The 24,292-nt window shown below is 46.1% G+C and overlaps 1 protein-coding gene across 9 annotated transcripts in view; it reads right to left on the bottom strand.

Annotated features, from left to right (window-relative positions):
* Positions 1-24,292, bottom strand: part of GULP1 (GULP PTB domain containing engulfment adaptor 1) — a 267,536-nt gene that overhangs the window by 114,284 nt on the left and 128,960 nt on the right. For all 9 annotated transcript variants that reach the window (XM_077319443.1, XM_077319442.1, XM_077319440.1 and 6 more), the window contains one exon: positions 13,779-13,842. In XM_077319443.1, coding sequence (XP_077175558.1) covers positions 13,779-13,806 — 28 coding nt within the window. In that variant the 5' untranslated portion in view covers positions 13,807-13,842. The remainder of the gene's footprint in view (positions 1-13,778; positions 13,843-24,292) is intronic.

Below are 24,292 nucleotides of genomic sequence, written 5' to 3'. Positions count from 1 at the left end.
TTCCTCAGCTCATCATATAATGGGCTTGTTAAGATGTAATGGGTGAGATTCTCAGCTTCCAAGTAGCCACGCCCACAGAGGCATTGACATCTTGGAGTATTCGAGAATCGGCCAAATTGCAGGGCTGGAGGCATAGCTTGATAGGCGAAAGCCATTCGTAGAGGCATGGAAGGAATGTCAGTCAAACAAGGTGTACTTCTATGGTCTTTCTTAAAGGATTTAAACCATAGAAATGTCAATGACCAAGATCATCTAAAACTATTGACTGTAGTATCCATATGAGACATCTAGTAGCTGATATTTGCAGCTTGCCAGCGTGGCTACCAGTCACAGAAGATGAGACCAGGTTGCTGATGTCATCACTCAAGGTTGGGAAGTCTCCTGGTGAAGTCCTGATCTCCCCAGAATGTTTCAAAACTTTCATAAGCTGGTGGACCCCACCTTTGGCTAAAGAATTTACCCGAATCAATGCAGCAGGTGATCTGCTGGCAGGGTGGATGACTAATATAATTGTAAAAAGGTAAAGGTAAAGGTATCCCCTGTGCAAGCACTGGGTCATATCTGACCCTTTGGGTGACGCCCTATAGCGTTTTCATGGCAGACTCAATACGGGGTGGTTTGCCAGTGCCTTCCCCAGTCATTACCGTTTACCCCCCAGCAAGCTGGGTACTCATTTTACCGACCTCGGAAGGATGGAAGGCTGAGTCAACCTTGAGCCGGCTGCTGGGACTGAACTCCCAGCCTCATGGTCAGAGCTTTCAGACTGCATGTCTGCTGCCTTACCACTCTGCGCCACAAGAGGCTTTAATATAATTGTACCTATCTACAAAAAGGGCAATAAGAACGAGACACATAACTACCACCCAACAAGTCTCCTTAACGTAGCATTGAAGATGTACGGTAGATACTTAAAACCTAAATTAGAAGAATGGGTAGAAGATAATAACGTCATTGCTAATTACCAAAATGGGATTTAAATGGGGCCATTCGACAACTGAGCACTGTCAAACACTATACTATTTAGCTTTCAAGTGGGTAGCCAATTTGGCCTGAAGCAGCAGAACTACGTTTGCGTTCAGTGGCGCCTTTAAGACCAACACAATTTTATTCAAGATATATTAGGGACAAAGCCTGTTGCCTTCAGGAATTCAATGGGAGCTAGATTGGGGGTGGGTGGGGAGTGGAAGAACTCTGCAGATGGCTTCTCCCTCCCTCCATGACCTGGAAAGGCTGCAGGCTGGAGGCCCCCGGGAAAGGAACTCACTGGCAGGGGCAGCTCTCACGCAACAGGGATCTGCAGCCTCCGAGCCTCAGAGGGAACTGGAAGGAGGAGGGGGTGGTCGGGGGTGGGGGATGGAAGCCGACTGGCCGGCCTCCGGATAGACAGACAAGCTAATGGGAGGAGGAGGCACTCAGACAGAGGCTATTGGTGTGTGTGACCCGATTCACATACCCTCCTCCCAGGCTGGTAGACTGTCCAAAGCCCACTGAGGAATTTCTGGTCTCCACGTGTAGAAGCAGTCAGAGGTTTGGGTGAGAACTTTTGAGCGCGATCCAAAATTGTTAAATGGAAAAAAGAGCTTTACTAGAAAAGAGCTTTTCTGGTTATCGTGTTATGTTATGATTATGTTAGGCCATGTTATGTAATGCCTGTTATTTATTGCATTATTATAATACTAGTAATCAAGCCCGCTGCAGGGGAATGCAGCGGGCGCTAGGTCCTACCTCAGTCGGCGGCGGCGGGCTGGTCGGCGACGGCGGTGGGCTGGTCGGCGGCGGGCTGGTCGTCGTCGGCGAGCTCGTTTAGTTGGCGGCGCGCTGACAGGCGGCGCGCGCCAGGCAGGGAACCCCCGGCAGCTGCGCTTCGCGCGACTGCCGGGGGCTTCCTCGGGCGGCGGCCTAACGCGGCGAGAGGCGCTTTGCGCCTCTCACCGCGTCAGGCCACCAGGCAGGGAACCCCCGGCAGCCGCGTCAGGCCGGGAGGAACTGCGAGCCGCGTTCCTTCAGCTGGGAATCGGGGGCTCCCTGGGTCGATGGCCTGATGCAGCGAGAGTCGCTTCGCGCCTCTCGCCGCGTCAGGCCGGGAGGAACTGGGAATCGGAGGGGCCAATCGGCAGGCGATTGGTCCCTCCGATTGTCTGTCATGAGGAAGGGTCCAATCCGGACCCTTCCTCATCACGGACTAATCCCACCTCTACCCCCCTTACCGAATTATATAGTCCGTGGCGCCCGTGGCACCACGGGCGGTTTAAAGATTCCATGTAAGCATTCCACAACCGCCCAGAGCAGTAGGGAAGGGCAGTATAGAAATCTAAATCTAAAACAAACAAATAAATAAACAAACAAATATATAAATAAAACACAATCTCAATTCCCCTTAGCACTTGAAAACATTATATCAAAACACTACAAAGTATTCCAGAACTAAGAATTAAAAACATGAGACTTGGTAAGGTGGTCAAGGTGGTCCTTCTGTGAAATGGACACAAGCCCACCGGAACTCAGAAAACATAGGCTGGTCGACTCAGACTCCACTCCATTTTTTCCCTTCCTCAGTTCTTGCCCTACACCCCTTGCACAGTGTGTGTAGCCTTCTAAAATCTTTCTTATCCTATTTGGAAGGAGCTTTGACCTATCCTGAAATTGGGTTTGAGTCCTCATGTTATTACTTTGCACCTTATCTACAACCATATCCAGGTGTGCATCCTCTTTATGGCCCATCTCAGAATATCCAAATAGCCATCTGTCATGCCTCTTCCTGGCAGGTGGGCAAACAATCACCTGCAACCTGCCTATTTGTCTCCATAAAGGAAACTCATCTCCTCTCAACCCAGAGTCTGAAGAGTTTATTACTCTCTTCCCAGGAATGAATGTTCTCTCTAAGACCAGGGCATACCTCCGTGTTTATCAAGGTACCCTGAATTTCCTGTATGAACAAATTACAATATCAAACGAATGGCTGCCAATCAAGCATGAGTGGTGGGGTATTTGATGCCTGTCAGCCCCTTCCCTTTGCATTTGTGGAGGAGCAACAAAAACCCAAGAGATTTACAGGAACCTTGGTGTGGTGTCATGTACGGTGGATTTCCTGTGTTCTGTATTTTAACTTTCCTGAAAAGCTATAAATGAACCAACCTGTTCCTAATAGCAGGTAAACACATCAGTGTTTAATGCCATCACAGTTCTAAAGTAAACAAAGCTTCTTTGGCCCACAGCCACGAATCCTGTAAGGTTTAAAACCTGGTTTAAAACCAGTTCTGGGCAGGAAACGTTGCAAAACGTCTGCCCCCAAAGTCATTGTTGTTTTTATTTCTGCACATGGCATCATTTTTACTGTGTGAAACCCACCATAGTATTTTTGAATCTGCATCTCCCCTGCCCCATAGCATCGAGTGTGTTTTTTCAGGGCAGTAATTAAAACTAGCTTTGCAATGACTTTTCTTTCACAATGATATTGAGGACACTCTTTTTTAAGCATAAATGTTAGTGTGTTTTTGGTTTCTTCCCCAAAGCCCCTATAACAGACCCTTTCCTGCTCTTAGTCCCTTGTCCACCAATGGGAGCTCGAGATGCCTGCTGTTGATTATCAGCCTCCTCAGTGTCAATGATCACATGAACATGCCTTTTGCTTTTGGGTCTCCCTGGCAACCGAGCCACGCAAATGAGGAATACTCCTCTGATACGCATGGCATTTCCTGCTACAGCCTTCCACAAATACTCCTGGGACTACAAAGCAATAGCTTCTCTGTAGAACTGTACCACACCGGTAATTATGTGCAGCAGAAGTCTATGATCGGATAGGGAGGATTGTTTGGGGTGGGGGTTGCTTGACAATTTATCAGGCCAGCAAAGTAGAGGGATCTTCCCTGTGCCACCGTGCATTGGCTCAGTGGCTGTCTGAAATGTTAGTTCTGTCTTGCAGAAGAATGAGGAAGCAGAGCTGCTTTAGGCTATGGGTGGAGGTTCCCATTTTGGACTCACCAGTGATTAAACAAAAACTTCATGGGGGAGGGGAGGGGATGATGTGGGCTTTATGTTTACATGGGAACCTGTGGTCTGCTGGGGTCAATCCTGCCCGCTCTCTATGACAAACAGTACACCTCAAAGGGGGAAAGGTGGTAGCTTGGGCATTCAAAAGCCTGTATATCCCCACGGAAATTTCTTGTTGAAGTCTCCATGACCATGAACTACAATTCTCATGAGGACCTGCCAGCAGCATGTGCTAGAGTGGCGATCAGGTGACACTGCAGCACAATGGAGGAAGTTCCCACTCCCAGAGTTACTGTTAGGACTGATTCAAATGCATAATTGCTGTAAAAACATAACACAGTATCAGAGCACATGCATAAATGGGAATGTTTTCAATTTTTTTTTAAAGGATGATTTAAAAGGGTCAGTGAACTGACTGTGGTGAAAACTGGTACATGCATAATAGCCCCTGGTTACTCACTATTACAGGTGAAAAAATTCCTGGAAATTTTGAAACTACTTTCTCAAGTAAAAAAATAGATTTTTTTTGGAAAAATTGAAAAATTAATCATTAGCGTTCTTTACAGATTAAAAATCACATTGTTACTTTGGGAACACAAGATGCAATGTGTGTAAATTGGCTTGACATAAAAGTATGATGTTTGATATATTAAATGTACAGATTATTCCAAAAATAACAACACAATTTACTTAAAAAATATTTTGTAACAATTGGATCTACAAGGTCCTGAAAGACCCACAAGCCAAAAGGAAACCAAAGCCTTTTTCCTTCTCTTCTGACAACTGCATTGTCCCTAGAGACAGAAATGCATCTTTCTTTTGCATTTGAGAATTGCATTGAAAATATTTTTTCAATATTTGCTTTTCCTTGGTGTACAGGATGATTTGCTATGATTTGATACTTCAGAGACTTGCATGAAAGGCTTCATGTTAGATTGTTTTAGAAATATATTGGAGGGTTAAATATATGAACACCATATAACAAACCTGTTATTTATGATTGTAAAAGAAAATATCCTGCTGAGACAGGATAATCCATTTCCCCAAAAAAAGATTTCAGGGAAAAAAGCAGTATTGGGGGAAAAAAAGAGGCTTCCCATATCTACTCATAATATAAAATGCAGACATAGGGCTTTATTCATTTCTTTAGTTACTTCATGTATATCCCACTTTCCTCCTTAATGGGGACCCAAAGGGAATTCTTCTTTAGTCTGTGTTATCCCAACAGCCTTGTGGAGTAGGTTAGGCCAAGAGTGAATATCTGGACCGAGATCACCCAGCAAGCTTTCATGGCAGAGTGAGGATTTGAACCTGGGTCCTCCAGATCCTAATCTGACACTGTAACCAAGGGCTTTTCAACCAGTGTACCGAGGTGTACCTCTGGAGGCCTTCAGATATACCATAGCATTTGGGAATCTAAGACGGCAACCACACAGGACCAGCAGCCACCACTGTGGCAGCACTGCAGCCCGCCAAACGCCAGTGTTCACTAGGAGGGGCTCATGGGAGTTGTAGTCCATGGCCATCTGGAGGGCCGCAGTTTGACTACCCCTGGTATATACAGTACATAACTGTGATGAGCTGCTGTCCTCCATACACATAACACAATTGACTGCCATGTTTCATCCGTTCTCAGACAGTTCAGGAACTTGTGCGTTTCATTGTGTACCAGAATGCTATTTGACCTCTTGCTGCTCGTCAATTTTGCAATAAGATCCTTCCACTTCTGCTGCTTTCTCAAAGAAAGACTTAAATGCAATCTGCAACCAGCACAATTTAAAACTGGCACTCCTGAGCGGCTTTTCCCCAAAGATGCTTACAAGAAAAGGCCTCACTGACGTGGACTGAGAGATACTTCCCCACTCCTCCGCTTATGGGTTTAAAATATCAGGCTTGGTGAAAAAAATCTGGAGATCCTGAATGTTTGCACTTGTTTTGTTTATGGGGGCATCATTGACGGGTAACTACAAAGTAAATAAAAATAAAATCTGGGCATGGACTTGGGGTCATTGTGGGCGGGCAGGTAGTTGTTAGTTCCCAGTATTGTGCAGAGGGTTGGATTAAATGACCCTGGGGGTTCCCTTCCAACTCTATGATTCTTTGGTTTTGGCTAAAGGTAAAGGTATCCCCTGTGCAAGCACCGAGTCATGTCTGACCCTTGGGATGACGCCCTCTAGCGTTTTCATGGCAGACTCAATATGGGGTGGTTTGCCAGTGCTTTCCCCAGTCATTACCGTTTACCCCCCAGCAAGCTGGGTACTCATTTTACTGACCTCGGAAGGATGGAAGGCTGAGTCAACCTTGAGCCGGCTGCTGGGATCGAACTCCCAGCCTCATGGGCAAAGCTTTCAGACAGCTGCCTTACCACTCTGCGCCACAAGAGGCTCTATGGTTTTGGCTAGTCTTGGGCTACTGTATTTTGAAAAGGAAAACAAGGGCATATTTTCCAACTGACTTCTTCAAACAAGCCATCGTTATGACCAATCTCATTTTAAATACCCCTATTAAACCAGGGTTATTGCCGTGAACTTTGTTCTATTCCTAACCGTCCAACTCCAAAACTGGACTTTCTAATCAGTTAAAAGAACAAAACAAAAAAGAGCCCCCAACTCCAAAAGTGGACTTTTTAATCAGTTAAAAGAACAAACAAAAAAGAGCCCCAAACAGGACAGACACCATAAAAGAGGACATCTGGTAACTCTAGGCTAGTCCCAATAAAAGCTATTATGTGGGTTTTGTTTTGGACTGATGTAGCAACGCACAATCTGTTTGGGTGCTTTCACTCTCTTGCCATCTCCCCAAATCCGTGGGCGGTTTTTGCAGTAGTATACGAACGCAGAGTGTAGAATTGCATAACAAATGCACCTACACAGTTCTGTTGCTTTCGCGAATTTTCACTGCAGAAACAACAGACAGAAAAGGGAAGCCAGAAAAAAAAAATCTAAGCACTTAACGCAGGCTTGGATCCAGAGAACAGCAAGCAGCTCTGCTCATAGACCAGACTTTTCCCACTCCCCCTTTATCCCACGGGCCCTGCACTACCCAAAAACCTGCTCCTGAAAGGTCAGGGTTCCTATTAAGAATGGCACGGATTGGGTGCAGTAGGAAGAAGCCATCTGGGGGAACAATGATCCCCTCTGTGACTTCTGTTGCCAGTGGAGCCAGGTTCATTCCACTTCATAAAATGGGTCATGCAAAGGTTTTGCCCTTTTCTGAGACTCCTTTTTGTAGTGTCTCCGATTTATTTCCATGGCCACCAAATTCTCTTGCCTTAGAGTTCTCTGCTGGACCTAAAGAACACGATGGCTTCGTTGTTTAAGGCAGTGGTCCCCAACCCCCGATCCGGAGACCGTTACCGGTCCGTCGATCAGTCAGTACCGGGCCGCGGCTCCTCCTCGTCCTCTTCCCTAGCTGCTGTCTCAGGGGCTACCCTGCCATTCTGCACTTTGGTGCTGTCTGGCAGCTGCCATGGCTGGGGCTCCCCCTCGACGTGGCACCGTGCAGCTGCTGCTGAGCACTCCCCAGCGGGCGGCAGGAAATCAGGGGCGCCGGCGGGAAAGCAAGTGGAGCAGGGGCTCAGGCGGCGATGACATCCCTCGGCAAAAGACTACCCCCCTCCAGGCCTCAGTAGAATTGTCAAGTGTTGACCGGTCCCTGGTGATAAAAAGGTTGGGGACCACTGGTTTAAGGAATGGCCAGTGTGTGGGGGTGGCTCTGGGGGAAAAGGGGATCCTTTAATGTCAATAAAACAAACAGGCAAATGAATGCTTACACCCAGAATTAAACTTATTTTGGTCTATAAGTTGCCACTGGACTCAAACTTTCTTTTGTTGCTTCGAACCAACACAGCTACCCACCTGAAGAAGGGTGCATGAGAGAGTTCCCCAGGGGCTAGGCAGCTTTCCCAGAAGTTCAGCGACTGCTGATATCACTAGACATCACTGGGGCCGACGTCCCCTGTTGCTCTACAGGCCTAGTCTCTTTCTCCACAGTGGAAATGGTAAATGACTGGATTGACTGGCTGACTCCCGCATCTTAGTTCCGTGCTCACTTCTCTAAAGGGACATGGCACCACTTCCAGAGCTCCTCGAAGCCTTCAGGGGTTCCTCCAGAGTCAAAAGGTTGGAAACGACTGGGCTAAAACTTTGTTCTATTGCTTCAGACCCACTTGAAGAAGTCTGTATGGGCACGGAAGCTTATACCCAGAATTAAATATGGTTGGTCTTCAAGTGGTCCCTGGACTCAAACTTTGTCCTGTGGCTTCAGACCAACATGGCTACATACCTAGGTCAAGTCTGCATGGGGCTATTTATCCACTCTCAGCCTGAATAAATCCCTCCCCTCTACACTAAATTCGATTTCCATTTTGTTTCTGGGAGCTTTACATTTTCCCTCTGTAACATGCACGATTGACCCACAGTGACCCTACCTTTCCCCCATGATATCCAGGAGTGGATATAAGCTGCACTATTTGAAAAACCATCATCAGTAAGTGTGTAGATTTTTGCTTTTTGCGAATTAACTTCCTGCTCCAATTAATTCCAAAGTTGCGAATGAACTTCCTGATTAGCCAGGGTGTCAGTTCAAAGACTTCCTGGTACACGATTGCAAGGTTTCCCTCTCTGTTTTAAAGTGACTGAGCTCCAGTAGCCCACATTTCTCTCAGCAGAGATTTACCTCGTTTTCTGAGAGGCTGCTGGCTCGGGAGTCAAAAGAGAAGGAATAAAGCACTCGTGCCGGATGGACTTCACCTGACCTTGCCCCCCCTTCAGGAAAGGTAGGTCAGCTTTGTGACCAGCATTCCCCTCCCCCCTCTGAGCTTCCCTGATCAAGTGCAGAAGGCTTTCTGTTTCAATTGGGGGAGGAGGAACCACAGATCAGAACCACCCTCTGCAGATCCTTAAATTAGCCCAAAGGCTTATTTCCTCACTTGCCAGTCAGGCTAATGACTTCCACAATGAACACAGATCCCACCCCCCTTGCATCTCACTCTTCACCCACTCCACTCCTTTTCTCTCTCGCATAAGCCCTTTCTGCAACCCCAACAGGCATCCAATCATAACACGCTTCAATCGCCCATTCAGCCCCAATCCTTCTTGCCCCAGAGGCCTGTCAGAAATACATACTGGGGGAAAACGCACACACCTTAAATGGCAGAGACGAAATGCACAGAAACTATTTTCCTAGCCAAGCACCACAGGCCAGCATTATTATTTCAGCACTGCAGTCGGCAGAGCAAGACGGAGATGTATTAGCTTTGGGGCTGATAAATCCATTTTAGCTGCAGCAATGTATTTGCTAGGCAGGGGGGCAAGATCCGGGCCGACAGAAGACACGGACCCAAACTTTGGACTTGAAATGAGGCCACAGCTTTCTTGTTATGTAAATGAGCAGAGCGACCCGCCCTAGTGCCCTTGGAAAGCCGTGCTCACGTTGACATGTTCCCACCGGGCCCCGGCAAAGTGGGAGCAAGCAGCCCTCCCTCATGCCAGCGTCTTCCACCCGAGCCACGGCAGGCTGATTAGTTAAAAAAGCAGCCACCACAATTATCTTGATTTTATTTACTTAGGTCCCTTTTTGTGTTTCCTTTCTAACCAGTCAAGGTCCCCAAAATGGCGCCCAGAGGAACATAAAAACAGATTTAAAAACAACTTAAAAAAATTTCAAACAATTCAATAAAGATGATGAAGAAGAGTTGGTTCTTATATGCCGCTTTTCCCTACCCAAAGGAGGCTCAAAGCGGCTTACAGTCCTCCCCACAACAGACACCCTGTGGGGTGGGTGAGGCTGAGAGAGCCCTGATATCACTGCCCGGTCTGAAAAGTTTTATCAGTGCCGTGGCAAGCCCAAGGTCACCCAGCTGGTTGCATGTGGGGGAGCATAGAATCGAACCTGACATGCCAGATTAGAAGTCTGTACTCCAAACCACATAAACAATCAGAAAGGAAAGCCACTAACTGTTAATGGGCATCTGCCAGAAAGAAAAAGAATCCTCACGGGTTGGTGGAAGGCACCAACAGGAGGAGGTACACAAATCTCCCTGGAGAGGCGGTTCCAAAGTTCCAGTGCCACAACTGAGAAGGCCCTGTTTCCCCAGGGGCAACTGAAGCAGGGTCTCCAAAGACAAGCAGAGTGAATGGGAAAGTTCATATGGGAGACACGGTCCTTAAGGTATATTGGGCAATGCATGGTTGGTGTAATGTAATGGTTCTCAATCACTCTGAAGCCACGACCCCAACTGCAGCAGTGGCAGGGGCAGCATGCACACGCCCACAGGCAGTGTGTGCATGAGTGTGTGGGTGCACAACAGTCTGGAGGTAGTGTGGAGGCGGCCAGTACCATTGCTCTGCCGCCACCAGCCGCTGCCGGTCACTGCCGCTGCCTGCTACCGCCTACTGCTGCCGGCCACCACCAGCGACTGCCACCGTCACCCCGATGGCCACTGCAGCGGCAACAATCCTGGTGTAGTGGTTCGGAGCAGTGGCTTCTAATCTGGCAGGTTGGGTTTCATTCCCTGCTCCTCCACATGGAGCCAGCTGGGTGGCCTTGAGCCAGTCACAGCCCTGATAGGGCTGCTCTCGCAGAGCAGTCCTGTCAGAGCTCTCTCAGCCTCACCTACCTGACAGCATGCCAGTTGTGAGGAGAGGAAAGGAAAGCGATTGGTAGTGAAAAGTGGGAATATTAAAAGTGGGGTGTAAAACCAATTCTTCTTCTTAAAGGTCAACAAGGACTCTAAATTTAATCTGAAAGCAAACTGGGAATAGGCATAGATGGAACAAGCCTGGAGTCACATGGTCCAGCCAACGTTCTATCCACAGCATTGTACAATACATCATTAGCCACGCAGAAAATCTCAGCACGTGAGCCACAGCATACATATCAGTCGAGATTCCTTAAGAGGCTGAGCCAGAAATTTGTGTGCTGTGTTCTCTAGCCATTACTATGATGCAAATCCCTCCTCTTCCAATTGTTACACTTGCACCAAGTTTAAACATAGGTCATATCTGCACTTACTTTTTTCCCCCACTGTAAATCCTGCCAAATTCTGATCGATTTTAACCCGGATCAACAGCAGGCTGGAGAGTGCTTTATTTCCTGCCTTTTGTCGACCAATGATACAGCCAAAGCAAACTGGGGAGGGGCAAGTGGAGCACGAGGCTGCTTGTTATACAATAAACAATAAACTATTGTATGCATGCATATGAAAGCTAATACTCAATGCTAACTGTGTTCATTGTTAACAAAAACGCCACTTACCATAAGGGTCAGAGTTCAATTTTTACACCATCCCAAAGAGGTGAAATTGACCTCAGCCAGGGCGTTATTGACCCTGGTCCTGGCCTGGTGGACTACTCTGAGATAATATCAGAGCTACACAGGACTTAATCAGTTCCACAGAGCCTGCAAGACAGAGCTGTTCTGTCAAGCCTACAGTTTAGGTCAGAGCTAACTTTGAGAAGATGCTGGCCTCCCTGCCTGAAGGTCCACCCACGGGTAACATCTTAAGCACTCCATATGTCCCCTCCGGCAGAAATCTGTGCAATAATTTATAAGTAGTGGTAGTTACGGGGTTTCCCAACTGGACTAGTTGAATTTTAACAATAGATTTTAAATTTTAAACTGTATAATTTTTGATTACTTTGTATTCAATTTTTATTGCAAGCCACCCTTGAGCCCTCTTGGGGAATGGTGGGGTAAAAGTCAATGAATGAATAAATGAATGAAGTCACATAAAGGCTTTACTAGCTCAAAAACCAACCCTGTTTTTAAAAAGGCCATTGTACTTTGGCCAAGTCTGACTGTACAGCAAAGTCATGAAGACAGGAGTGTCGTTTTTGTGACTAGAGCCGATATTTTTGCCATATGGACAGCATGACAGATGTACCCTGAGTGTCACCACGGCACAGAGACACCCATTTGAAGGAAGGCAGAATTCCCAAAATGTCTTGTTCCTCAATTCAGGATTTCAAAGGAAGCAAAGCACTACCATTTGAAACACAGCACATTGAGATCTCACAGAGTCTGCTTCTCTGAGACCAAGATGGCAGCAGACTCCCATTTCCCTGTTTCATTTGATTTCTTTAAGCTAGTTTACCACTAAAAGGCGCTGTTATCTGGAGGACAGAGACTATGTTAAGATAGTCTCTGTCCTCCAGATAACAGCGCCTTTTAGTTAAGGCTTGCTTCCTCGAGGCTGGACATCTTACTTTTAAGGTGCTTATTGTTTACCAGCTACTCGGTAGTTATGACAAAACCCCACCACCACCACACACTCCAAAAATGCTGCACATTGAGCCTAGACACCCTGGACAAAGAAGAAGACTTGGTTTTTATACCCCACTCTTCACTACCCGAAGGAGTCTCAAAGTGGCTGACAAACACCTTTGTCTTCCTCTCCCCACAACAGACACTCTGTGAGGTAGGTGGGGTTGAGAGAGCTCTGAGAGAACCGATTTACGAGAACATCTGTAAGAGAACTGGGACTAGCCCAAGGTCACCCAGATGTGGAGGACTGGGGAATTAAACCTGGTTCTCCAGATTCGAGTGCTGCTCTCTAACCACTCCACCAAGCTGGCTCTCAAGGTCTTCTAAACAGTTCAAAATTGAGGACCTGCTCAACTCGCTGAATCATATGAACAGAAATATAAGGTTCCACATGTTGTTAGTTGCGAAGTCATGTCCGACCCATTGTGACCCCATGGACAATGATCCTGCAGGCATTCCTGTCCTCTACCATTCCCCGGAGTCCACAAAGTTCTACATATCTCATGCCTATTACCCAAGTCGCCAGGAAGATCAGATGAATTCTATACACATATCCCCCCGGCAGACTGCTCCAATGAGACCATCTCTGAAGCGGCCCAATTCTGTGCTAAGACATTGTCCATGAGAAAACAGGTAATCCAAACTTTTAAATAACTTTTTATGTATAATTAATCACAGCACAATAAGGTTCTGAATTTGAATCTCTCTATATTAATTTTACGTTTCTATGTAAAGTGGGCTTTTAAATTGTGGTTGACCAATCCCTGTACCGTAATAAATGTGGAAATCTAAAGATATCACTCCGCTTATCTTGGGGGGGGGGGCGGGAGAAGGGAGGGGGTAAACACGAAAGTAGGCGGTCTGCAGAATGCTGATTTAACACGTGGCTAATTTCAGTGCATGGAGCCAGAATGCAGCATGTGCTACGGTGAAGAGGTACTAAAATGGGAAAGACAGGCAGAAAGAACAGCAGCAATGAAAGGGAGACTCCACTCTTTCTGCAAGCCATCTGGTGTTATAAATAAAGAGAACAGAATCTGGGGTCCAATGCCCACACTCAGAACTCTGCTGTAAACTCGAGTCTCTTGGTAACACAGGACTCATTTCAAAAGCAATCCTTTCTCCAGATTTGATGCAATTTGTCTACAGGGCTACAGTAATATAAGGACTTCTATTCATAAAGGATGCCTGCTTTCCCAACGTAGCGGACAAAAAAAAAAAAAAGATAATAGCGGCTAGCTTCAAATTGATGCCAGATGGGGAAAGTTTATTAATAAAAGCCTACTACCAGATGTCTTTCAGCGAAAAATATTCTGAGAGGACTGTCGGAGGTTCTCGCATTTCGAAAGGGTGATTTCTCAAAGTTCTTTTTTTCCACGCAGAAGATTTCCCTACGCTGGAAACACCTGGAAGGGGGGGGGAGTTGGCATCCTTTCCTAAATCAGTTTTCCACCTGGCAACAATTTGAGTTCTCCTTCACCTTGTTTGCGGTCCCCGTACGAAGCAAGTCAAAGTGTGCTTACCTTTCTTCCGGCTAAAAGCGCGGTTCATGATGAGAAATCACCCCCACTGTGTGTGCAATTTAATCTGGGGAGGGGGAAAAGAAACCCACATTCAGTAAATTCTTAAAAAGCATGTCGAGTCTGTAAACGACGCGAGGTTTCAGCTATTAATGTCACAAGGCTTTTAAAAGAAGAAACCCAATTAACCTCGATAGAAGCCCATCTATCTTTCAATTCCGTATTCTCGAAACAGCAAAAAACGAGCCAGCCCCAAACGGCAATGTTAACCACGGTGACTTGAATTATGTGAGATTTAAATAAGCGCCTGCATGAACAGGCTGTAGCTTTGAGTGTCAAATTTTGCAGCAGAAAAGGCATTGGGATAAGATCTTCCAGACAGGGGTTAATGGAATGTGTTCTGTTTATCAAATTGCAGGGGGCTTTAGGACCTGGGAGCTGCCCTCCACTCTCTTGCTTTGTCCTCTCCCTCTCCCTACCAGAGAGCCAGTTTGGTGTAGTGGTTAGGAGTGCGGACTTCTAATCTGGCGAGCCGGGTTCGATTCTGTGCTGCCCCACATGCAACCAGCTGGGTGACCTTGGGCTTGCCACGGCACTGATAAAACTGTTCTGACCGAGCAGTGATATCAGAGCTCTCTCAGCCTCACCCACCCCACAGGGTGTCTGTTGCGGGGAGAGGAATGGGAAGGCGACTGTAAGCCGCTTTGAGCCTCCTTCGGGTAGGGAAAAGCGGCATATAAGAACCAACGCTTCTTCTTCTTCTTCTTCTACCTGGCCTTTCATGACGACACATGTCTTTGCAGGTCTCCCCTGTAGATACAACTCCCTCATACTCCCATATATGAGATGCTGGATTAGCTGGCCATTCATGATAGGGAAAGCTCTCTTTAAATTAGACTTTTCTCCCTCCTTTCAATTGCAACCTGAATGTGAACTGGATCTCTTTGAATAAATGCAAGCATCTTATTTTTGCAATATTCTTCTTGGGAAATTTATTTACTGCGCTCAGCATCGATCACCACGACTGGGCAAACTCTGCTGTGCCAAAATCAAATATCCCATTAGTGACAACAGTTCTCAAGCAATTACAGAGAAGAACTGGAAATAAACGTATTTGGCGTTTGTTCTGTTAGACATGAGCTGCTGTTGCGCGTATGCTGAATTCTGCCACAGTGGGACGGAGGGCCGTGTCAGCATACCCCAAGGGCACACTGCCACTGCTCTTGCCTGAGCTCCCCCCTGCCCTCCCCATTGCCCTCCTGATGCCAAGCACCATCAACAAAACTGCATGCCTATGGGGCACCTAACTAGATGAGTGGGTTGTTGAGAGAACTTGCAAATGAATGAGCTGGTAGGGAAGGATATATCGATGGGCTTAAGAATATAGGAGACAGCATTCTGGATTAGGCCAGACTTTCGCAATCAGCGTTTTGAGAATCCTGGAGTTTTGCAAAGGCTCCAAAAGAGGACTCTTCCTTCCTTCCTTCCTTCCTTCCTTCCTTCCTTCCTTCCTTCCTTCCTTCCTTCCTTCCTTCCTTCCTTCCTTCCTTCCTTCCTTCCTTCCTTCCTTTACCCCCTTTCTTTTTCTGTCTTCCTTCCTTCATCTCCTTTCCTTTCTGTTTCATTCTTCACTCCTTCCTTCCTTCCCTCCATCCATCCTGCCTTTCTTTTTCTTTTCTTTCTCCCTCCCTCCCTCCTTTTTTCATTCTTCCCTCCTTCCTTCCATTCCTCCATCCTTCCCGCCTTTCTTTTTTTCCCCCTCCCTCCCTGCCCCTTCCTTCCTTCCTTCCTTCCCCTCCCTCTTTTTCTTTTAATCTTTCCTTCCCTCTCCTTCTTTCTTTGTTTCATTCCTTCCTTCACGCCAGCTGTTTTCTCCAGAGGAACTTGTGCCTGGAGATATTGTTATTCCTGAAGATCTCCAGGCCCCCACCTGGAGATTGCCAACCCAGCTGCCTGCGCATGGAAGAAGAGTGGAGCATCAGACCCTGTCCTTGAGATTAGACAGTGCTCCTCTTTAACCACTCCTCTTTAACCACTGTGCTGGAGCTGGGAGAGGATACCCAGCACCCAAGAAGGACAAATAAATTTTACAGATGTTTTATCAAAACTGCTGATACTTTGCAACTGCTGATACTTTGTAACCAGTGTAACTTTTAATGTTGTAAACCAGATTGTATCTATCGCATTGTCTGTTACTCAATTTTTAATCGCTGTGTTTCTTTTCTTGATTTGGTCAATCACAGTAATAATAAATATGATGACCCTTCATTCCAGTTTTCTCCTGTATCAATGCAACGGCATTCTGGGATACGCCCTGATCATTCTAAAAAGCATTTCAAGTATGTAATGCAAAACAACAGCGACTACTTATTTCCCTATAACTTTTAAAATCGGCCTCAACGTCCATTCTAACACAAAGAACAGATCCCTTAAGAAAGCAATGAGCAATACTTTGAACAAAGCACAATACTCACTAACAAATGAATAAGATACATTTCCACAATGGTTTAAATACACATGAATTATTATGGTGGTGAAAAGTGCCACCAAGTCACAGCTGGCATAGCAACTCCTAGATCGTTTATGCACTGGAGGCTTTATGCCGGGCTCCAGGCTGGAGTTTTAGTCGTGGCAGGTTGCTCCACCTCTTCCTGCACCGACATGGGGGAGCATTTGGCCTGGTGCACCTCATCCACCCCCTATTTGTGCTCCTGCACGGGAACTGGGGCAGTGAGGTTCCCAGTGTGTAAAAAGTCCTAGTGGGGTTTTCAAGGCAAGAGATGTTAAAGGTGGTTTGCCATTTCCTGCTTCTGCTTAGAAACCCTGGACTTCCTTGGGGATTCCTCATCCAAGTGCTAACCAGGGCTGCCCCAGATTTGCTTCAGATATCTGATCCAATCTGGCCAGTTTGAGCCATCCGCTTTAGGGCAGGGATGAACAAAGATGGTTTGCCGTTGCCTGCCTCTATGTAGCAACCTTGAAGTTCCTTGGTGGTCTCCGATGCACATCCTAACCAGAAATGACCCTGCTTAGCTCCTGAGATCTGACGAGACTATGCAATCCTGGGCCATCTGGATCAAGGCAAGAGATGTTCAAAGGTGCCATCTGCCTAACAACCCTGGACTTTCTTAGTGATAACCCATCCAAATGCTAACTGAGCTGGACTGCTAAGCAGCCAAGATCTGACGACATCAGGCTAGCCTGGGCCATGTAGATCAGGAGTAGTCAACCTGTGGTCCTCCAGATGTTCATGGACTACAATTCCCATGAGCCCCTGCCAGCAACCGCTGGCAGGGCTCATGGGGATTATAGTCCATGAACATCTGGAGGACCACAGGTTGACTACCCCCGATGTAGATCATGCCGACCGCTTATTATACACCTAAATAAAATGTATTATTCAAATGATTTTTGTATAGTTTGCACCCCCATTACTTTTGAATGATATTACCTGTGAAGTACAATGCTTGTGAAAGCCTGCATACCATATCAGAGGCACACAACTGGAATTAATTGGCTTAATAGTTTACACAAGGTCTAAGATTAAACTTCTCTGAGGAATGTAATATCCCAGCTGGCCAAAGGGGCCGTGAGATCAGCTGACTGTCGTCCTACCGTAAGTTCATTAGAAGTAAGCAGAAAAAGTTTTATACAAGGAAAGTACAGCTGGTTCTGAACATTTAGGAAAACTCGGATTTCTTGCAGTGATGAGAAACTACCCAGCCTTTCTCAACTTTTTCCACCACTGAGAAACCCCTGAAACATTCTTCAAGCTTCGGGAAATCTCAGAAGTGGGACAATCGTGCGGAATATGATCGGGAATCAGAGCTGTGTACAGGCCTGCCCGGGGCCCCTCCCCTTCCCACCAAGCGGCCCATCATTGGCCATTTTGGGAGGGGTGGATGGGTCAACATGACCCTATGTGGTCCTATCTCTCGATAATTGTTTAACACATTTTAAAAATATATTAAAATTAATTAACTCCACCCCCATTTGGGAAACCCTTCCAGGATTGTCAAGAAACTCCAGGGTTTCAGGAAACCCTAGTTGAAAAAGCCTACCCTAACCTTTTTGAGTTGGCAGGTGCCTATGGAATTCTGACTGGTGGGGGTACCATAAAGTGCTGGGCATTGCAGTTATGCATAAGTATAAAAGGCAATCTTCGACATTCACGACAGAAGTTACGTCTAACAGAATGCCTTTCAAAATGAAGATAATGTTAATGTTAAAAAAAAATTCTTGCTCACAGCAATGCAGTGACTCCTCTGTCCTTTTTTTTTTTTTTTTTTAATCTGCATTCTCAATCCAGAATCTGCACGGTCAATCAGAAGCCGTGCTGGACAAAAATGTCCCCCGGATCACCTCACTTTCAAAATACACTTTTAGGATGCCACGTTAAGAACCTCAAGCTGTCTACAACTTTACTCAAAAGAATCAGACATGTACCTATTTGCTTAGACCAGTGTGGCAAAGAGAACTATAACTAGAGATGTGAAGACCTGGAAGGGGGGGGGTCCTTCTCTTCTTCTCCCCAAAACAGACACCCTGTGAGGTAGGTGAGGCTGAGAGAGCTCTGAGAGAACTGTGACAGGCCCAAGGTCACCCAGCAGGCTTCATGTGGAGGAAGAGTGGGGAGTCAGATTAGAGTCTGCCGTTCTTAATCAAGGCCACATGCTGAAATAGGGTGTTTTTTCTGCCCTTGGAAATGAACAACATGCTTTCTAAGAAGAGATTTAAACCCAAATGGATAGCATGAAAACCTCAAGCCATCTATGACTTTACTCAAAAGAATCAGACATGTACCTATTTGCTTAGACCAGTGTGGCAAAGAGAACTATAACTAGAGATGTGAAGACCTGGAGGGGAGGGGGAGTCCTTCTTCTGATGGAAAAAGTTTGAACATCTGAAGCAGGGGTAGTCAAACTGCGGCCCTCCAGATGTCCATGGACTACAATTCCCAGGAGCCCCCTGCCAGCGAATGCTGGCAGGGGGCTCCTGGGAATTGTAGTCCATGGACATCTGGAGGGCCGCAGTTTGACTACCCCTGACACTGGGAACACAAACATGAATCCACCCATACATTTGTCGCTTCTGACTTATGGCAACCTTACGACTTAACCATCTCCAGAATGTCCTCTCCTTAAAAGCCTTTCTCAGGCTTTGCAGATGGAGGTCCGTGGCTTCCAAGATTGAGCCCATCTACCTCATGTTAAGTCTTCCTTTTCCTCCGAAACCTTCTATTTTTCCTAACATACATACAGTTCATGGAACTGGCAGTAGAATCTCCTTCTGAACGCAGTACTAAGAGTTAGACCAATTTTTTGCTCCTTCATTCAAATCATACAGGTAGCTGGGTGATCGTAGCTTAATCACAGTCCTGAAGAGCTGTTCTTATAGATTAGTTCTGCCAGAGCTCTCAAAGCCACACCTATCTCACAGAGTGCCTATTGTGGGGAGAGGGGGGGAAGGCAATTGCAGGCCGCCTTGAGACTCCTTCGGGTAGTGAAAAGTGGGGTATAAAACCCAGCTCTTTTTCTTTGTTTCATATCAGATCGGTTTGGCCAGGAAACATTTTCATTTCGAAGCACTTACGCAGAATACATAGACGTGGAATTAATTATGATTGCAACAAAGCCAGCGAATTATGGAATGAAAGCACAAGTGCTTCATAATGAAAGAACTCTTCTGCCAGCGTTTATATTTCCCACTAACTGACTCAACCACAGTTGCATGTTTTTCTAAACACTGAGAATTAACTTTCCAGCCATTTGGAAAAATCTCATTAACGGGACAGTTGGGATACAATTGAGATGCAAGGCTGAACTTCCCATACAAAAGGACATGAATGTCAAAAACCAAAGTGATTTTTGTTTTAATAAGAAAAGAAAGCCATTTAACGGTGGGGAAATGGGCTGTAACTGGGGGTAACAAAAATCTCATTATTAAGATTAGCACTGGATCTTCGCTGAAAAAACTATCCCATTTCTTTTGGATTTCATATGAATACAGAAAGGTTTGCGCTGCATAAATGCAAAGTAATTTTTAATATACAGATATCACTGGGCTGCCAAAAAATGCAGATAGGGAAATATTGTTCAAACACATAGGTTGTCAGCATCACAAACAATTTTCAACCTTCCGTTTACCTTACCAAAAACTACTTTCATCCTTTTAATATATATTTTTTTAAATCTTGTTCATATTCAACCATTTTACATACCATGTGTGCTTAATCATATCTATGCTAACACTGCAAAAACCTGGTTGCATCACAACCATTGAGAAACACCCATTAAGTCCTTAGATCTACCTGTATAAATATATGAAAATATATCTCAACATAGCATTCAGCATTTGACAGTAAACTTTGTTCTAAGAAATTAGGATAAGTTATAAAAATTCTGAACTAAAATTATCCCTCCAACAGTTCTGTGAAACAGGTTTGACCTAGAGATATTATTATTATTACTATTACTATTACTATTGTTGTTGTTATTATTATTATTATTATTATTATTATTATTATTATTATTATTACTACCTGCCACTCCCAAGTAGGCTCTTGGCGGGTTACAGGTTTCCAGTTAAACCCCCCCATTAAAACCCTATTAAAATGGACAAAAAATATAAATACAGTAGACCAACAACCCAACAACATGGCGGAAACCCCCCTCTACCCCCAACCCCTACCCCTACCTCTAGAGTAATCAACTTGCAGTTTAACACCAGGGGGGCCCCATCGATCTTCCTCCACTGCCCCAGCCTCAACCGTAAATCTGGTGGAAGAGCTCCGTTTTGCAGGCCCTGCGGAACGCTGGAAGTATGAATATACTCCACCTCATTTATTTTATTTATTTATTTATTTATTTATTTATCATGCTTCTAAACCGCCCTCCCCGGAGGCTCAGGGCGGTTTACATTATAACAGAGAACAATACATAAAACAGTCTGAAAAATGTGCTTTCATAAATGTAGTTAGATGAGTAGATTTTCAGAGTCTGCTTTTGTCTATCTTAAGGAGTTTCAAACTCGCCTACAATTACCTTGCCTTCCTCTCCCCACAACAGGCACCCTGTGAGACAGGTGGGGCTGAGAGAGCTCTGAGAGAACTTATACTAGCCCAAGGTCACCTAGCACGCTTCTTGTGTCTCAAAGTGGCTGACAATCACCGTCCCTTCCTCTCCCACCCCACAGCAGATGCTCTGTTAGATAGATGGGGCTGAGAGAGCTCTAAGAGAAATATGAATGGCCCAAGGTCACCCAGCAAGCCTCATGTGGAGGACTGAGAATCAACCCCAGTTCTCCACATTAGTGCCCACCACTCTTAACCAATAAACCACACTGACTCTCAGGTTACTGTGATCCTTTGTATCACAGGGGGCATGATAGCCCTCTTTAAGTAATTGAAAGATTGTCACTTAGAGGAGGGCAGGATGCTGTTTCCGTTGGCTGCAAAGGAAAGGATGCGCAGTAATGGGTTTAAACTATAAGCACGACGATATAGGCTAGATATCAGGAAAAATAATTTCTCAGTCATAGTAGTTCAGCAGTGGAATAGGCTGCCTAAGGAGGTGGTGAGCTCCCCCTCACTGGCAGTCTTCAAGCAAAGGTTGGATACACACTTTTCTTGGATGCTTTAGGATGCTTTGGGCTGATCCTGTGTTGAGCAGGGGGTTGGAATAGATGGCCTGTGTGGCCCCTTGCAACTCTATGATTCTATGATTCTATGATTCTATTCTGCCCAAGATCATGGGTGTTGTTCCTTGTTTGCTTCTTTCTTATCACTTCATTGATTAATTGGTTGATTGATCGATCGATCGATCACCCTCCCTTGCAGCTTAGGGAAGTTTATGCAGAGCACAGAGATAAATACAGTTCAACAACTTCAAACAACACAATAGTAAGAGTAGTTTCAGTAACCAGTAATAACAGTTCCACAACAGTTCCATACAACAATTCCGACACCAGTGTCCACTATGGTCCCATAGGCTGGTCGGTTCGGAGATCAGTTCCTGGGGAGGGGTTTTCTGATGGGCCCAGCAGGTATTGTAGATTTGGTCAGCCTCAATCAAATGCCTGGTGGAAGAGCTCCATTGTGCAAGCCCTACAGCAGCTCAGGCAGTGTCTTTTATATGCCATTTAAATATCATTTCAGTGTCTTTTATATGTCAAATACAACTGATGCATAAAATGTGTTTACATGAATAGGAAAACACTCAGATGAAAAAAACAGACAACTGTATAAAATAAAAGCTCTCAAGTCCAATGTACACAAGGGGAAAATGAACGGGAGGTTTTGGAGCTGTAAAAGTAAGGCATTCCTACAGTGCTATCCAAGGCAGTCACTCCAGTTTAAATTCACTGGAGTAAATCTACATCAAACTGCACGGCTAGCTGAGGTCAAGAGAAGTTGCATGCTGGTAGAACAATGAACCATGTACTGTTGGTTGTCGTGGGTTTTCTGGGCTGTGAGGCCATTGTCTGGTAGTTTTAGTGCCTGAAGTTTTGCCACTGACACTACAATCAAAAACCATGAGACTCTAAAAGCACTTCACGACGATTCAACAGATAAGACAACCAAGACCTTGACTAATGACCACCTCCAACTGGCTATGGATCCCTGGCCCTAAAGAGGCACGTCAGGCCTCAACAAGGGCCAGAGCCTTCTCGGTCCTGGCCCCCACCTGGTGGAACGAGCTCCCCGAAGAGATCAGGGCCCTGCCAGAACTTCCACAATTCCGCAGGGCCTGCAAAAAGGAGCTCTTCCACCAGGCATTTGGTGGGGCCGACTGAGCCATAACACCTACAGGTGCCCCCCAGACTGAGGGAACGAAGCGACTGAGGGATTGTCAAGTTATTGTTGGAAGTGCTGTTCTAATTGTTCCAGTTGATATTTTGTTGTTATTGTTATATTGTTATATTGATTTTTGATATTGATTTCGATAGTGTCCTATGTGAATGTTCAAAAATGTTTTATGTAAACCGCCCAGAGCCGTAGGGAAGGGCGGTATAAAAATAAAAATATAAATAAAATAAATAAATAAAATAAATAACGGACTCTCTAATGAACTCCACTCATACATAGGAAAAGTGCTTCCTAATTCCAGTCCAACCCCTAGGAAACTCCCAGATAAGACGGGAATGTGATGCATTCCACTCTCCCCCTCCCAAGAGCCCAGCAACTGTTTATACATGCCACACTTCAGCACAGAGAGATTCCCATTAGGGTTGTACACTTTGGTGACTTGGCAGCCAAGGGGCCATTCCCACCCATAGCAGCCAGCGCCGCGCCATGCTGCGGGGGGAGGGGGAGGCGCCGGTGCGGCGGTCGACGCACACACGCAAGCAGGAGCTGGGAGGCAGGGAAGAGGGTTGGGGCTGTTGTTTTTTAACCTCCTAAATGTATACCCTGAAAATCATGTGGACCTTTAAGGCAATGGTCCCCAACCCCCGGTCCGAAGACCGGGACCGGTCTGTGGATCAGTCAGTACCAGGTTGTGGCTCCTCCTCGTCTTCCTCCCCAGCTGCTGCCTCGGGGGCTGCCCTGCCACTCTGCCACCAGCTCACCTTTGGTGCTCTCCAGCGGCTGCCATGGCTGGGGCTCCCCTCTGGAGTGGCACTGCGCAGCAGGTGGCGGGAAGTCAGGGGCACCGGCAGGAAAACAAGTGGAGCAGGGGCTCAGGCGGAGGCAGGGACGTCCCTCAGCAAAAGACTACCCCCCTCCCTCGGGCCTCAGTAATACTGTCAAGCGTTGACCAGTCCCCAGTGATAAAAAGGTTGGGGACCAACGCTTTAAGGCACAGCTTGAACCTAGTTGTTCTGCTGCAAACAGATATGGCTGCCCCCGGGGACCATACGGCGGTCACTCTTGAGGAAACAGTTAGCAAAAAGTCACTGCATGCCGAACTCACCCCAGAGAGCATCCAACAGGTTGAGTCTAGTAAATGGGATGGTTTCTGATCACACCATATGTGGGGGAGAAGCTGGCTTAGATGCAAGCAGACAAAGTCTTACTTCATGGAGCTGATCAGCTGAACAGAAGGTATGGGAGATTAGGCTCCTTGATTAAATTATTTATGGCAATTTGTATTAAAAGAATGATACGTCACTCCTGTACCCTGTTAGGATTGTTACCATTTTTAATTCCCCCTATCGGTACAGCAATAAATCCTTCAGTAATTATTTAACGCCACTGCCGCCAGCCTCTTAAGGAATTTAGGAACCGCAATGTTGCCCAGAGGAGGGTGACGAGGGTTACACCATGCCAGAGTCCTGCTGGGCATGGTGCCAGGGCACAGCAGTTAATATGCAGCATACTTCTTCTACGCAGACGTCTTGCCTACAGCCGTTGAGCACGTGGAATGGCACAGGAGTCATCTTTGGGGGCCTAGGATAGCAATGTTCCGAAGTAGCAATCATATTAAAAGATGAACTAAGATGTATATATTTGATTCAATTGAAGTCCATCGACAGGAGGAATCCCAACCTTTTAACGCTTGCAGGCACCTTTGAACTTT

Source organism: Paroedura picta, chromosome 2, assembly GCF_049243985.1.
Source record: "Paroedura picta isolate Pp20150507F chromosome 2, Ppicta_v3.0, whole genome shotgun sequence".
Lineage (NCBI taxonomy): Eukaryota > Metazoa > Chordata > Lepidosauria > Squamata > Gekkonidae > Paroedura > Paroedura picta.
This window is presented reverse-complemented; position numbering and strand designations above follow the sequence as displayed.